Below are 13361 nucleotides of genomic sequence, written 5' to 3'. Positions count from 1 at the left end.
ATCTACAACCGCTAGAAATAATCACCACACTTCCAAGTTGTCTGGAAGGAATTTGATAACTTATCAGTGTAAAAATGTTCATTTGTGCAAACCTTCTGAATGCAATTTTTCTAACTTATGACCATCGAATCGATCTGAAACGTATCGGAAAAAGAAAAGCGAAATAAATAACTCCAAGCAACGGCGTAGCCAAGAGAAGGTTTTGGGGTTTAACACTATACAACCCCCCCCCCCCCTACCACACCCAAAAAAAATTGGATTGAAGTGGAAAATTTATTGATGCTGACTGATTTAATTCAATATTACAATAACAATTATCTGATCCGTACATTGATAACCTGTTGTTGTAAACATCATGAGGACTTTTGATAAATTGTCGGAATGGGGTCCTGATATGTAACTGATCTATTTGTCTTGATTTCACAGTTGTCTAATAGCATCAATATCAAAATCCTGCCTGAAAACATTCCAATAGAAAATTCCAGAGTTCAATCATAATCAGTGTTGGGAAAATCATTATCAATAAAAGTTCATTCCAGCTTTCATTCGCGAATCAATCTTTCCCAGAACATTTCCAAACAAAAACCTGTGAAACTAAACATCGCATCCGAATGTATCATTCTTGAGACAAATATTCAATGATTCTTAGCATCGAAGTTCGCACACGAACTTCTGCCTTAGTGACTCTTGAAAGAATGTTCGCCCAAAGCAACATCGAAAAAGAGACATTCGGAAGCGAAAAACGCTTTTAGTGATGCTTTGCACATCACATTGAAAATATGTTTGTATATGAAACTTTCATACTCGGTCATACAAACAACGGGTTGTTAAGAACCGGCCACCACACCAGAATTTGCTTTTTCCATATATATATTTTGACAACATACCATTCAAGCACCATTTTAATTCTTTCCCATTTTAATTCTGTCGATTGATGAAAAGTTTTTTTTTTCACACGATGCCTTCTGAAGAAAGCTTCGTTGACACTAAAGTAGCCTGATGCTTTATCCCATTGAGCTATCGCCGTAATATTGTAGAACGTAGTTTTTTATATCATGTTAATCTACAGGTTTTTGGAATCTTTGGAAATCCCTCGGAAATCACTTGTTCGAAGATCGTGCAAGATGTTTTCATAAGGCGAACTTTTTTCTATATTTTCGTTGATATAAAAGTTCGCAAGCGATCTTTTCTTCTTCCGATATTTGCTTGAACCGAAAAATGTTCCCAAACATCGGCACTCTTGAAGTTCACTGACGATTTTTTTCCGTAGCGATATTTTATATCAGTGAACTTTTTATTAGAAAATCTGCGATGAAAAGATTCTGTTGTGAACATTGATATTTTGATATTTTCTCAACACTGATCATAATCCTCAGATTTATTTTCAAATTGAGCTCGCTTTTGTAGAGATGTATTGTAATAAGGCTCATTTTTTAATAGGAAGCGAAGTTAAAATTGATTTAATGTCTATGAAACATAGAACTGCTCATCAAAAAATGCATAACTTTCAATATTTGCTAAAAATGTTTTTGCCTTTCTCATTCACTCTAAAATTCGTCAATCTAATCCCGACCCGGAGGGCCGAGTGTCGTATGCCAATCGACTCAGTTCATCGAGATCGGAAAATGTCTGTGTGTGTATGTATATGTGTATGTGAAAAAAATGTGACCTCTGTTTCTCAGAGATGGCTGGACCGATTTGCACAAAGTTAGTCTCAAATGAAAGGTACAACCTTCCCATCGGTTGCTAATGAATTTTTTATTGATTGGACTTCCGTTTCCGGAGTTACGAGTTGAAGAGTGCAATCACACAGCAAATTCCCATATAAACTGAAATGAAAAATTTTCAAAATCAAATTTGAATTTTTGATACCAAATGATTTTAAAATGCATGAAACATTGAGATGTTCGACAAAAATTGACTTTTTTGGACTTTGGTACATTGTTGCCTTTCTCATATAGAAAGGTAATGCAATCACTCTAAAAATCATATCGGCCCGGAGCGAGTATGCAGTGAGGGGTTGCTACTTTAAAATTAAAACTAATTTAAAATTTCTTAACAAGTTGAAAATTTTCGGCAGGACCGGGACCTCCCGGATCTTTTTCCATCATCCGCCGCTGGTTTCAAGCGATGTTTCAGTATCACATAGTATCTCAAGATCGTGGCTGTCGATCCGCATATGCATGTGCAAATCGTACTGAACATGTAATATTCATTTCCACCATTGTATTGAACATAACCAGCCATGGAATCGTAGTCAGGACAAATGAGAAAAGCACAATTGCACCACTAGGTGGATTAAAACAGGTTTTTATTTTGGGAATGCGTCGAGTTGAGACGAAAACGTAATATGATTAATAACGAGGATAACACTTTCCGAATGCAGAGAGAAATTTATGAAAAATGACGATTTCCATTCGACTCTAGCAGGTCCTGATCGATTTTGATGAGCATTTGATTTTTGTTGTATTACCAATTATATGTATAGGTAAAATGTTCAAAAACAGTAATTTAAGGTCAAGATAGCATCATTTTGAAACCGCCAATTTCGGAGGTTTAGTATCTTCGATGAGTTTTACAAACGTTAAACAGCGCATCATTTGATAAAATAATTTTGATGGTATATCGTCCAAGAAGTATTGATGGTGAATTTTCTCAGGTTAATATTCATGACTGCAATAAAGTCTCAACAAATTCGGAATTATGCCGTTTGGACAGTAAGATCGATTTTCACCAAACCCCCACCAAACCGAATTTCTGGCTACGCCGCTGACTTCAAGTAAGTAGAAACAAAGTCGTTCTACAAGAAACTTCTTCGAATGCTGAATATCTATTATAATACATTGAAACCCCGATTTTATCAGCCAAATATGAACATATGTTTTGTCGATAACGATATATTTATTTCGTAATAGGTTTAATTCATATACTTTACATGGCTGTACTGTATTCCAATAATCTTGCACTATTTTCTTTCTATTGCATACGTTAGTTTTCAATAATCGGTTGTAACATAACAGAAAACCATTTCCTTGTGAACTGTTTCGACTGCCCAACAATAAAATAAACATTAATAGAGCTTTTGATGTAACTTTTTTCATGCGGAATGTAGGTACGTTTATTTTAGACGAGAGATTCACAATGTTTGCGCAACTACAGCTCGAACGAATTGCCATTAATCGCATTCCAACCCAAGCCGATTGTTTGCTGACTGCGGAAATTTATTTTAAACATTCATATAGAGAAATATTGTCATGTCTTTTTTGTTTAGTTAGTAGCTAAATACTATGCACTGTACTGTTTCCGCTTATCATGCAGTGAATCTCAAGTAATGGCTGCCTAAATTCGATTTAAGATTATAACACTAACGCTGATGATGCGGGACTGTTGTAAGTAATACATGTTGTCGAATAAAACCTTATCATTAACAGAACCTGTATGAAATTATCGAAAAAAGCCAGTCGTGAATAATATTAATACACGAAACTGTGGTGTTGCAAATGCATGCAACGGAGATAATTGGTCCGGAAATTTAAACACGATTTTTGATGATCGATGTTAAATTTTTCCTGTAATTCATTTAATTTACAATAGCTTTTTTATCATCTATAATTCTTTTTTTAACTTACGTTTAGTGCGTTAAATATACGCTAACACTTTCCGGATGTCAACTCCCGCAATATCAAATGGGTCTATAACTTTTATAATAGATCCTAGAATTTTAGCAATGTAGTATTTAGATAATATAGTTATATTAGCCTAGTTATCTTTGATGTGGATGATTTAAGTTCAGTAGTTTTAATTGTAATTTTAGAGAGCAATCTTCAGTCAGTAATCTTAGAATAAGTAATTATTAATATTTCGTTAAGAACTAATAGAATTTATTACAATTATCTTTAGGAACACTAGTTACTATTATTACTATTAGTCATAGCCTAAGCAGTAGATAATTTTAATTAATACAATAGGATAATTTTAAGTAATGCAATGGGTGAACTTATTCGACTGGATGATAAACGTGTACAGTATTTCACGATGGTTTCCAGTTCTCCTATTCTCTCTTATCCATCTTCGGAAAGGTCATTTGATGGACAGTTAACTGGTGGTGACAATCCCGTCGCTGGTGCAGGGTGTGATACGCGTTTACCTAGGAGGAGCTCGCCAAAGGGCGTAACACTCCCCCCAGTACGCTGGATGTCGAATCCTGCTTACTACTTGTTACTCCGACGTGCAGAACAACAAATTTAACAGCTGGTCGTTCATATACTCCCATGCTAGTTTGTACGGTGGCACTTCGGACTTGGTCATCTTTATTCCTGATGGCCACAACTCGGCCTTTAGGCCATACGTTTCGTGGCAGGGTAGGATCCACTATGATAACGACGTGCCCTACGCGGATTTGTCTTGTAGGTTGATGCCATTTGGTTCGACGACAGATTGTTGGTAGATATTCGCGAACCCATCTTCGCCAAAAGTGGTTCGCATAAATTTGTGAAGTCTTCCAATTATTTGTAAGCGCGGCGGGGCTATCATCGAATATCGTGAGTGGTTTGCATCCGCTCGAAGAGTTAATCAAGAAATGATTGGGTGTCAATGCATGAGAGTTCTCGTCATCAATGGGAATATAAGTAAGGGGTCGCGAGTTGATGACGTTTGCGATTTCTAATAGTGTGTTTCGGAGCACTTCGTCAGTCGGATTGCGGGGTAGTTTCATCTGATTGAGGACTTTCTTGACTGATTGCACCATCCTTTCCCAGCTGCCTCCCATGTGCGGTGATCCTGGGGGGATGAACGACCATTTGGTGTTGGATGTAGTAAACTCCTTGAACAATAGATTTTGATCGATTCTCTGGTATGCCTCCTTCAATTCGCGGTCAGCGCCGACAAAGTTTGTTCCTTGGTCACTAAACAGCTCCAATGGGGTTCCTCGCAGTGCCATGAAGTTTCGAAGTGCCAGTATACACGAGTCGGTGTTGAGAGAGTGTGCAATCTCGGTGTGAACTGCTCTAGTTACCAAACAGGTGAGGAGCACTCCCCAGCGTTTCTCAACACGCCGACCAACAGCAACATACATCGGACCGAAGTAGTCCACTCCGGTATACGAGAATGGCCTAGTGAACGCAGCTAATCTTGCTGGTGGAACATCGGCCATGAAAGGAGCATCAGTGCGAGCAAGACGATTCTTGCAGGTTTGACAAGTGACCCGAATCACGCCACGGAATACACGGCGCAGCATCGGAATTCTGTACTTCTGCTGAAGCTCGTTCACAACCGTCTCGTGGTTTAGGTGATGATAACGCCAGTGCACAGATCGTACGATGAGTTCCGTAACGTGATGATTCCGTGGAAGAATAATGGGACAGCTAGCGCCTGGCTCAGTGAATTCACATGCACCTGTTCTTCCACGCATTCGCAGCACATCGAAATTGTCGAGATACGGTGACAGTTGGTAGATGGAACTGCTTTTGGGTATTCGGTACTTATATGCATCGTCATAGTTAATTGCTTTGGTGAGAACTGCTATTTCCTCGAGGTAGACTGACTCCTGAGCTATGCGATCCGCCGCCAACAGTTCTTCTTGGGTGAGCTCACCAAGTGAAAGAGGTGCTCCATCTCTCTTAGCTTTGAGATTTCTAATGTAGCGCTTCAGCCAAGCTGTATGACGTAAAAGGCGCATCCAAGTTGAAAATTTTTCGCAGTCTATGACTGAGGCAGAAGAGCAATGTAGTCCAACAGAATGCTTTTGTTCCAATGTTGTAGTACCAATGTGTGTCGGCATTTCTGGCCATTCGGTCTGTTTTTCCCAGATAAATTGCTGTCCTCAAATCCATCTGCTGTTTGGGGAAAGATTAGGAATTCGCTACCACTTCGTTCCGTCGTCTGCAGGATTCAATTTGGACGGTACCCATCGCCATTCAGGTAGTTCGGCGTTCTCCAAAATCTCCGCGACCCGGAAACCTACGAACGGACTGAATCGTCTATGGTTGGAGTGTAACCAACACAGAACGTCACGTGCATCAGTCCAGAACAATCTTTTGTTGATATTTATTCGATGGCTCTCTACTACTGTTCGCGCTAAGCGAACTCCAATTACAGCTGCTTGCAGTTCGAGTCGAGGAATTGACGTTAGCTTGTTCGGTGCGACACGAGTTTTTGCTGCAACAAAAGCGCATTCGATTCTATCATTTTCTTCGAACCGCAGATATGCGACCGCAGTAGTTCCATTTACGCTTGCATCGACGAAAATGTGTAGCTGCACATCTGTTTGCATTGAGGACGAAGTAGTTAGACGTGCGTCATTGGATGAGTTCCGCCACATTCCCAACACTTTTTCGGTTGAAAACTGCGAAATCACATTCAGGTTCATTTCGTCCACTTCTTGCTCGCTCAGGGCTGCCTGCACGTTTTTTGAGTTCGATCGCCATCCTCTTATTTCAAAACCACCTTGTGCGTGTATCTCTCGAACGTTAATTGCTAACTCGATCGCTTCCCGCTCGGTTTCGACGCTGCTTAGCATATCGTCCACGTAATGGTCGTGGACAATAGCGTTGACTGCAACTGGGAATTCTCTGGCAAATCGCTTCGCATTGGTGTTCTTTACGAACTGTGCGCAGCTTGGAGAACAGCTCGCACCGAACGTCATCACCTGCATGACGTAAACTTGCGGAGTTGCACCGGAGTGCCCGTTGTTCCACAGGAAGCGTTGACAGTGCTGATCATCTCGGTGAATTCCAACTTGGTGGAACATTTCCCGAATGCCATCTGTTACTGCTATACGAAACTCTCGAAAACGAAACAAAATGTGAAGAAGCGAAGAAAGCTGATCGGGTCCCTTAAGAAGAAAACTATTTAATGATACACCTCGTACTGTTGCAGCGGCGTCCCACACAATGCGCAGTTTTCCTGGTTTCTTCGCGTTAGAAACAACAAAAATCGGAAGATACCAGACGCGATCTCTTCGAACTCGTTCCTCATCTTCGGTTAATTTTCTGATGTAACCTTTCCGCTCATAATCCTGGATTTTTGCTTGAAGGGCAACTGATAGTTCTGGTTCACGACTCATCCGCTTCTCCAAGCATCGGAATCGATTAGGGGCCATGGTTTTTGATTCTGGTATCTGAAAGTCGTCAAACTTCCACAGCAGCCTAGTCGTATACCGCTTCCCTTCAAGAACTGTATGCGACCTTAGTAGATCAATGGCACGTTCGTCAGCTTTGGACGTTAGAGGTTCAATGGATGCCTGGATGCCGAGACTGTCTAGAGAGAAATATTTCATATCTCTGTGCATGGTTTCGCACTGGCAGATATGATAGTTGAATTCCCTTTTATCATTGTTTCCAGGCAAGTTTTCGTCAACCGAACACGGGCCGTAAACAATCCATCCATTGATTTTCTCCACCTTCTCGTGCTTCGATCGGTTGGTCTAGATGAATATTGTCCATTCCCAGAAGTATTCTTGGACGGATACCTTCGTACGACTCGATGGGCAGCCCAGACAGATGCTTGTAATGTTTAGAAAGATCATCTATATGCATCGTCTGTGCAGGTAATTGCAGATTCGCAACAGTGTGCACTTTGTTCAGACGATTGCGTTTTTCACTCTTACTTCCAGAAATGTCCACCGTGCATTTGACCGACTTTGACTCATATCGGCCTTGGTCTCCTGTCCAACTGATGCATAATGGGTGTTTTTCTCCTCCTAGCTCAAGTTCTTCCCAAAGACTGTGTTCCATCAATGAGCACGTGGAGCCGCTATCGAGGAAGGCATGAACATCGAGTGACTTTCCTCCTTTTCCATGTATAGTGATCTTGACGTACTTGTACAGGACTGCTCCGAGACAACACTGGTGTGCATTGCATGAATTTATCTTCGAAGCTTGGATAGGAAGTTTGTGCTTACTGTCATCATGAAGAAGCTGGTGGTGTAAGTAAGGACAACCGTTCCTACCACAAAGTACCTTTGTCTCGCAAGCCTTGAGTGTATTTTCAAGCACTTGCGACAGATATTCTTCTCCTTGATAACAGACCAGCGGGACTGTGGAGACATTTTGCGAAATCTGTCGCATTTTTTCAGAGAAGGACAGCCTTTTTCACACGCAGAGCACGTTTTTGGGACGTTGCCAGGTGCAGTATCGGAATGTACATGAATGTATGCTTCTTCTTTGCGTTCCCGTTGATTTCGCTGACATTTGGCTATAGGTTGTGGCCTTGTCACCTTGCTCAGCGCTTCCACTAAATTCCCAAACCATTCGCTGAAGTCAGCCAGAGACACGGTGCTCTTGCGTTGGCGATGAAGAGCCCTGTTGACCTTGATTGTGGGCGGCAAGCATTCGACCAGCTCTTGTAACAGTGCAACGTTGTACAAACATTCGTCCATCTGACATGCCTGAGCAGTAGCGCAAAGATTTTGCACTGCAACACCAAAATCTATAATTGTCTCCATGCGGTCAGTTTTCGGTTGGGGCATTGCCCGAACGCGTCTTACCATTGTCTCAACAATGATCTCCGGGTTCCCAAATAAAGTCCTTAGTCTACCGATAATCATGGGGACGTTTTCAGGGTGTAGTAGCAAACTTTTAACTGAGCTAAGGGCGCGATCATACAGACTGCGTTCCAAACGATCTAGAAGTTCATCGTTTTTAAATCCGTACATCCTCGTAGTGCGTTCATACGCTGCTATGAATCGTGGCCAATCTTCCGGATCACCTCCGAATCGTGGGAGATCCTTCACTGTGTGTCGTGCAGCTAAATGACCTTTATTCAGCAGCGTATCAATTGGTTGGACGTGCGGCACAGGGCGCGGTAGTGTTGCGGAGCGATTTCGAGGAGGTGTGAGCTCTAGTGGCTGCGAGTAACCAGGCAAGCCAGATTCATTCATTGGAAGTGGGTGACTGGCGGTCCTGTCCGTTTTACGTAGCCAATCGTCAATTTTCTGGATATTTGTGCTCGATTCGATGTCGGAGTCATCCTCTGTATCCTGTTCCAGTAGCAAACGTTCAAGTGCTAGCTTTTCCTCCAGTTGCTTCTTCTCAAGTGCTTGTCTTTCTATCAGACCCTTCATCTGGAGTTCTCGCAGTTTTGCAGATCTGTTTGTGCCCTTTGATGTCAACGAAATGGCACTTCCACCGTGAGTGGATTTTCCGTCCTTTCAGTTATAGTGCTTAGCGGTAGCGTCGTGATCTGCTTCGTGGTGCCCGGGATGCTCTGCTGTGACTGATTTGATGGGAACTCATACTGAGCAATCCTAGCAGTTTGCTGGTGGGAGATCGAGTTCTCCTCTATAAGTGTCCGTTGCGTGCGCTCTAGCTGTTCACGATGTTCGCGATTTGCTTGCTCCAGGGTGTGTATGCGTTGATTATCATCGAAGTGGCTCGATGCAGGCACTGAACCGGATTTAACTGGGGTAGAGGCTGCTAGAGGTATTTTCGTGACGTTTTCGTTTCAGATCAACTGTTCTGCGGCTGCTACGTATTCAGAACCGTGCTCTCCATACTGCTGTTGCAGCTTTTGATGCTTCAACGCTTGCCGCAGCTGTTCCAGTAACCGCTGCTGCTCTTGTTGATGTTTCTTTCGCTGCTCCTGCAGTTTCATCTGGAGAATGGCATTACTGGACTCGACAGACATCTTCAAACAATCGTTACAGATCCAGGGACCGTCCAGCACTTCGAAGGTCACTTGCACACACTCGTAGTGGTAACAGAACTTGCACTCAACACAAGTCACCATGCGGTTGCCACCTTCCTGGTTGCATTTTCCGCATTTCGCACCAATATCTCCTGAATCGCGCTTTGCTTCACCATTGCGATCCGCTACACTCTCGGTAGACATTCCGGGGTATTAAACGAAAAATTTAATATGTTGCAAATGCATGCAACGGAGATAATTGGTCCGAAAATTTAAACACGATTTTTGATGATCGATGTTAAATTTTTCCTGTAATTCATTTAATTTACAATAGCTTTTTTATCATCTATAATTCTTTTTTTAACTTACGTTTAGTGCGTTAAATATACGCTAACACTTTCCGGATGTCAACTCCCGCAATATCAAATGGGTCTATAACTTTTATAATAGATTCTAGAATTTTAGCAATGTAGTATTTAGATAATGTAGTTATATTAGCCTAGTTACCTTTGATGTGGATGATTTAAGTTCAGTAGTTTTAATTGTAATTTTAGTGAGCAATCTTCAATCAGTAATCTTAGAATAAGTAATTATTAATATTTCGTTAAGAACTAATAGAATTCATTACAATCACCTTTAGGAACACTAGTTACTATTATTACTATTAGTCGTAGCCTAAGCAGTAGATAATTTTAATTAATACAATAGGATAATTTTAAGTAATGCAATGGGTGAACTTATTCGACTGGATGATAAACGTGTACAGTATTTCACGATGGTTTCCAGTTCTCCTATTCTCTCTTATCCATCTTCGGAAAGGTCATTTGATGGACAGTTAACTGGTGGTGACAATCCCGTCGCTGGTGCAGGGTTTGATACGCGTTTACCTAGGAGGAGCTCGCCAAAGGGCGTAACATGTGGGAAACAACTATTTACAGCACATTGTATCTTTCGGGAAAACATTCAGAGTGGCGATGATAGATTTAAAATTACTATTTCATGTTGTTGGCCAGCATTTTTGTGGTTTGCTTCTGCACTCGCATAGCGTACTACACTATGCATAACTTTTAAAACAGCGGACCGTCATATTTTTACTTCTTGTCCACAATTTGAAAATTTTGGTGCAGTTGTGGCTTGATGTCATACACTAGTTTGAGAATCTCGTCGATTAAAGCAGCCTTGTTAACCGAAATCGAACGGCTCATTTCCTCAATTTTGATAACAGTTTCGGCATCGATCTTGGCAGCAACACCCTCACGACTACCCATGTGCTTCGCTTCAAACTCTTTGAATTGCCTCTCCCGTTCCTGTCTGTATCTCTCAATCTCATCCTGAGCTTCTTCTTTAGCTTGCTTCAGACGACGCTGCTTTCTTTTTCGAGCTTCGCCCACTTTTTCAGCAGCTCGCTTTTCCGCGGTCATTAATTGCTGGATTCCTTGCGTTTGGCTTGCCATAGCGGGTATGTTAATCTAGAGTTGTGCTTTATGTAAATTTAAAGTGAATGGGCGAACGAAATTTACGAAACTAGATCTTTTTGTCCTATACTTGCACTAAAACCTCCAAATCACTCCATCATATTTGTTTGATGGGCTCTAGCAGACGAACAAGACTGAATTCGAGCAAATCCTTTCTTGAGCATGTTTTCCTTATCATGAGGATGGAAATATCCAAAAATAAAAAGTTCATCATAATCAGAAATAGTTTTCAGACTACATCAGGGGACTGGAAGAATATTTTAACAGCTTCAGTTTATTATAAAGAAAAAAAATTGCCCGATTTAGTCAATGTCCCCATTTTGTCAGCCTAAAATACACCATGAGACTGATAAAAATGGGTCTTTATTGTATGTATTATTCACTGTGTTTCACATTAATAGGTACATTTCATTTTTGGGGATTTTTCTGTTGCATCGAACTACAACAATTTTTAGGTAGTTTTCAAGGGGTTATTTTATAGACTTCTTCCAAAATTTGGCGAACCGATTCCAATTCCTATACCAATTAATTGGTGTACTTAAGGGTTTATATGTTGCAGATAGAGAAAATACTGAAATTTTCAGTGTTTTTCCTACACAATATTACGAAAGCTTATTAAACACTTTTTCCTAACTATTTGAATTTTTTTAATAGTTTAATTTTTTATTTAACCGTTATTTTTTAATAAATAGTGACCATCACTTCACAACGTAGTCTATTTTTCATGGCTTGCGGTGAGCACGATCTCTCGAATTGCTGAACTGAAAATTATGGAATAGAAATTAATTTTTAGTATTCTTTACAGATTTAACTCGCCGCGCAGATAGCTCTGAATTAGACCCGCTGGTGCCCTAAGACGATTTCGCTAGATTTTCAGAGCACTGTGCACCCAGTGCTTTAACGCAAGTGACGGAAGGTTATCGAAAAGTTTCGTGAAAATGAAAATTCCAGTAATGATGCACGGAAAACCGATTCATCACAATTTCAACTAAAAAATTAGTTGAGTTTTTGGTTTCGTCTAGTTAATATTTGGGCGAACTAAATTTTTGTTGAAAACAATAATCCAACGTTGTTGGTTTGAAGCTGTCAGTTTCAGTCTGGACATGAACGTTTAGCCTAGCACAAAACTTAAAAAGCCTACCTGAGCTAAAGCTTGAAAAGCTTGTCTCAGCTTATAACGCTTGTTTTAGTTCAAATACAATTGCATATGCCGTTACACTATCTTTTCAGCCAAGACACAAACGATTGGAATTCAACTAATCTCATTGTTGAATTAAACTGCTTCATCGTAAAATACAACATACGATATTTCAAACGTTTTGTTTCACCGACCGACGGATGAAGGTATGGAATTAAATTGTTGAAATACTCCGTATGCCAGTAATCCACACGTAAATATAATATAGAGTTATGTTTCTCATAATGTTATCTTTTTATAAACTGCACTCTTAAATGCGACGAAATAACCAAAGCTATTTAAGGATTGTTGGTAATTGATTGATGATTTCAATTTTAGATGAAAGGAATAATTTTTATTTCTTTTCTATTTAGTCAGCCAGCACTACAAAAAAACTTCATACTTATTCCAGATCTAGTTTGGAATCTCAAAAGATGAAAAATAATTATCGTATTGCATATTACATATTACATTTGTTAATAATTGAAATTTTACTATATAATCGACTAAATCCGAAATAGAATGATTTTGACAATCTTCGACAATACTTTCAACTTTCAGTATACATGTATTGAAAAAAATGTCAATCAAAATCATTCCTGTATTGAAATATTTTTAAAGAAAAACTAGGCAAAACCAAAATGAGGTCAGTTGAATTTCTGATTTTTGTGTACTGGTTCAGGTAGTTGCGTCCGGGCTAAAACAAGCTTTCCAAGCTGAGACAAGTACCTACCTGCATAACCGTTAGGCCCAGCGTGTATGAATATACTCTCGCTACCTTGATGTATTCTAGTAAGGTGTGCATCTTGGCTACTTTGCTGTCATTTCGTATGATGTGCGTCTTGAATCAAAATCAATAATAATCTTCAATAACTATTATTTGAGAATCTCGCAAAATTAAGAGAAAATTTAGTTACGTTTTTCATTTTTCTGTTAAAATCAACTAATTAGGAAAACAAGAATTTGTTTTGTTATTTTCTTCATCGAATGGTTTTCAGTGTGATGACACAAACCCTGGCAACAAGGTTAGATAATTCGGTTGGTTGTTTTTATTTCTCTGTGCCAATATTGTGTTTTTATCGTTT

General features: G+C 40.0%; 2 protein-coding genes across 2 annotated transcripts; both read right to left on the bottom strand.

Moving 5' to 3' along the window:
• Positions 1-2881: 2881 nt before the first annotated feature.
• LOC131682933 (V-type proton ATPase subunit G-like) lies at positions 2882-11218 on the bottom strand. The gene is made up of 2 exons (XM_058964741.1): positions 10540-11218; positions 2882-3486 (listed from the first exon to the last, which is right to left on the bottom strand). The coding sequence occupies exon 1, from the start codon at positions 11076-11078 to the stop codon at positions 10716-10718; it is 363 nt and encodes a 120-aa protein (XP_058820724.1). The 5' UTR covers positions 11079-11218; the 3' UTR covers positions 2882-3486; positions 10540-10715.
• Positions 4148-5677, bottom strand: LOC131680111 (uncharacterized). The gene has a single exon (XM_058960832.1). It carries the CDS (start codon positions 5675-5677, stop codon positions 4148-4150), a length of 1530 nt encoding a protein of 509 aa, XP_058816815.1.
• Positions 11219-13361: the final 2143 nt, after the last annotated feature.

The sequence above is a fragment of the Topomyia yanbarensis genome, chromosome 2 (assembly GCF_030247195.1).
Source record: "Topomyia yanbarensis strain Yona2022 chromosome 2, ASM3024719v1, whole genome shotgun sequence".
Lineage (NCBI taxonomy): Eukaryota > Metazoa > Arthropoda > Insecta > Diptera > Culicidae > Topomyia > Topomyia yanbarensis.
Note: the sequence above shows the minus strand (reverse complement) of the source record. Positions and strands in the feature narration are given on the sequence as shown.

Excerpts from the sequence above, each read along its gene's own strand:
- LOC131680111 (XM_058960832.1), bottom strand. The coding sequence starts at position 5,677 with ATGCGCCTTTTACGTCATACAGCTTGGCTGAAGCGCTACATTAGAAAT.
- LOC131682933 (XM_058964741.1), bottom strand. The coding sequence starts at position 11,078 with ATGGCAAGCCAAACGCAAGGAATCCAGCAATTAATGACCGCGGAAAAG.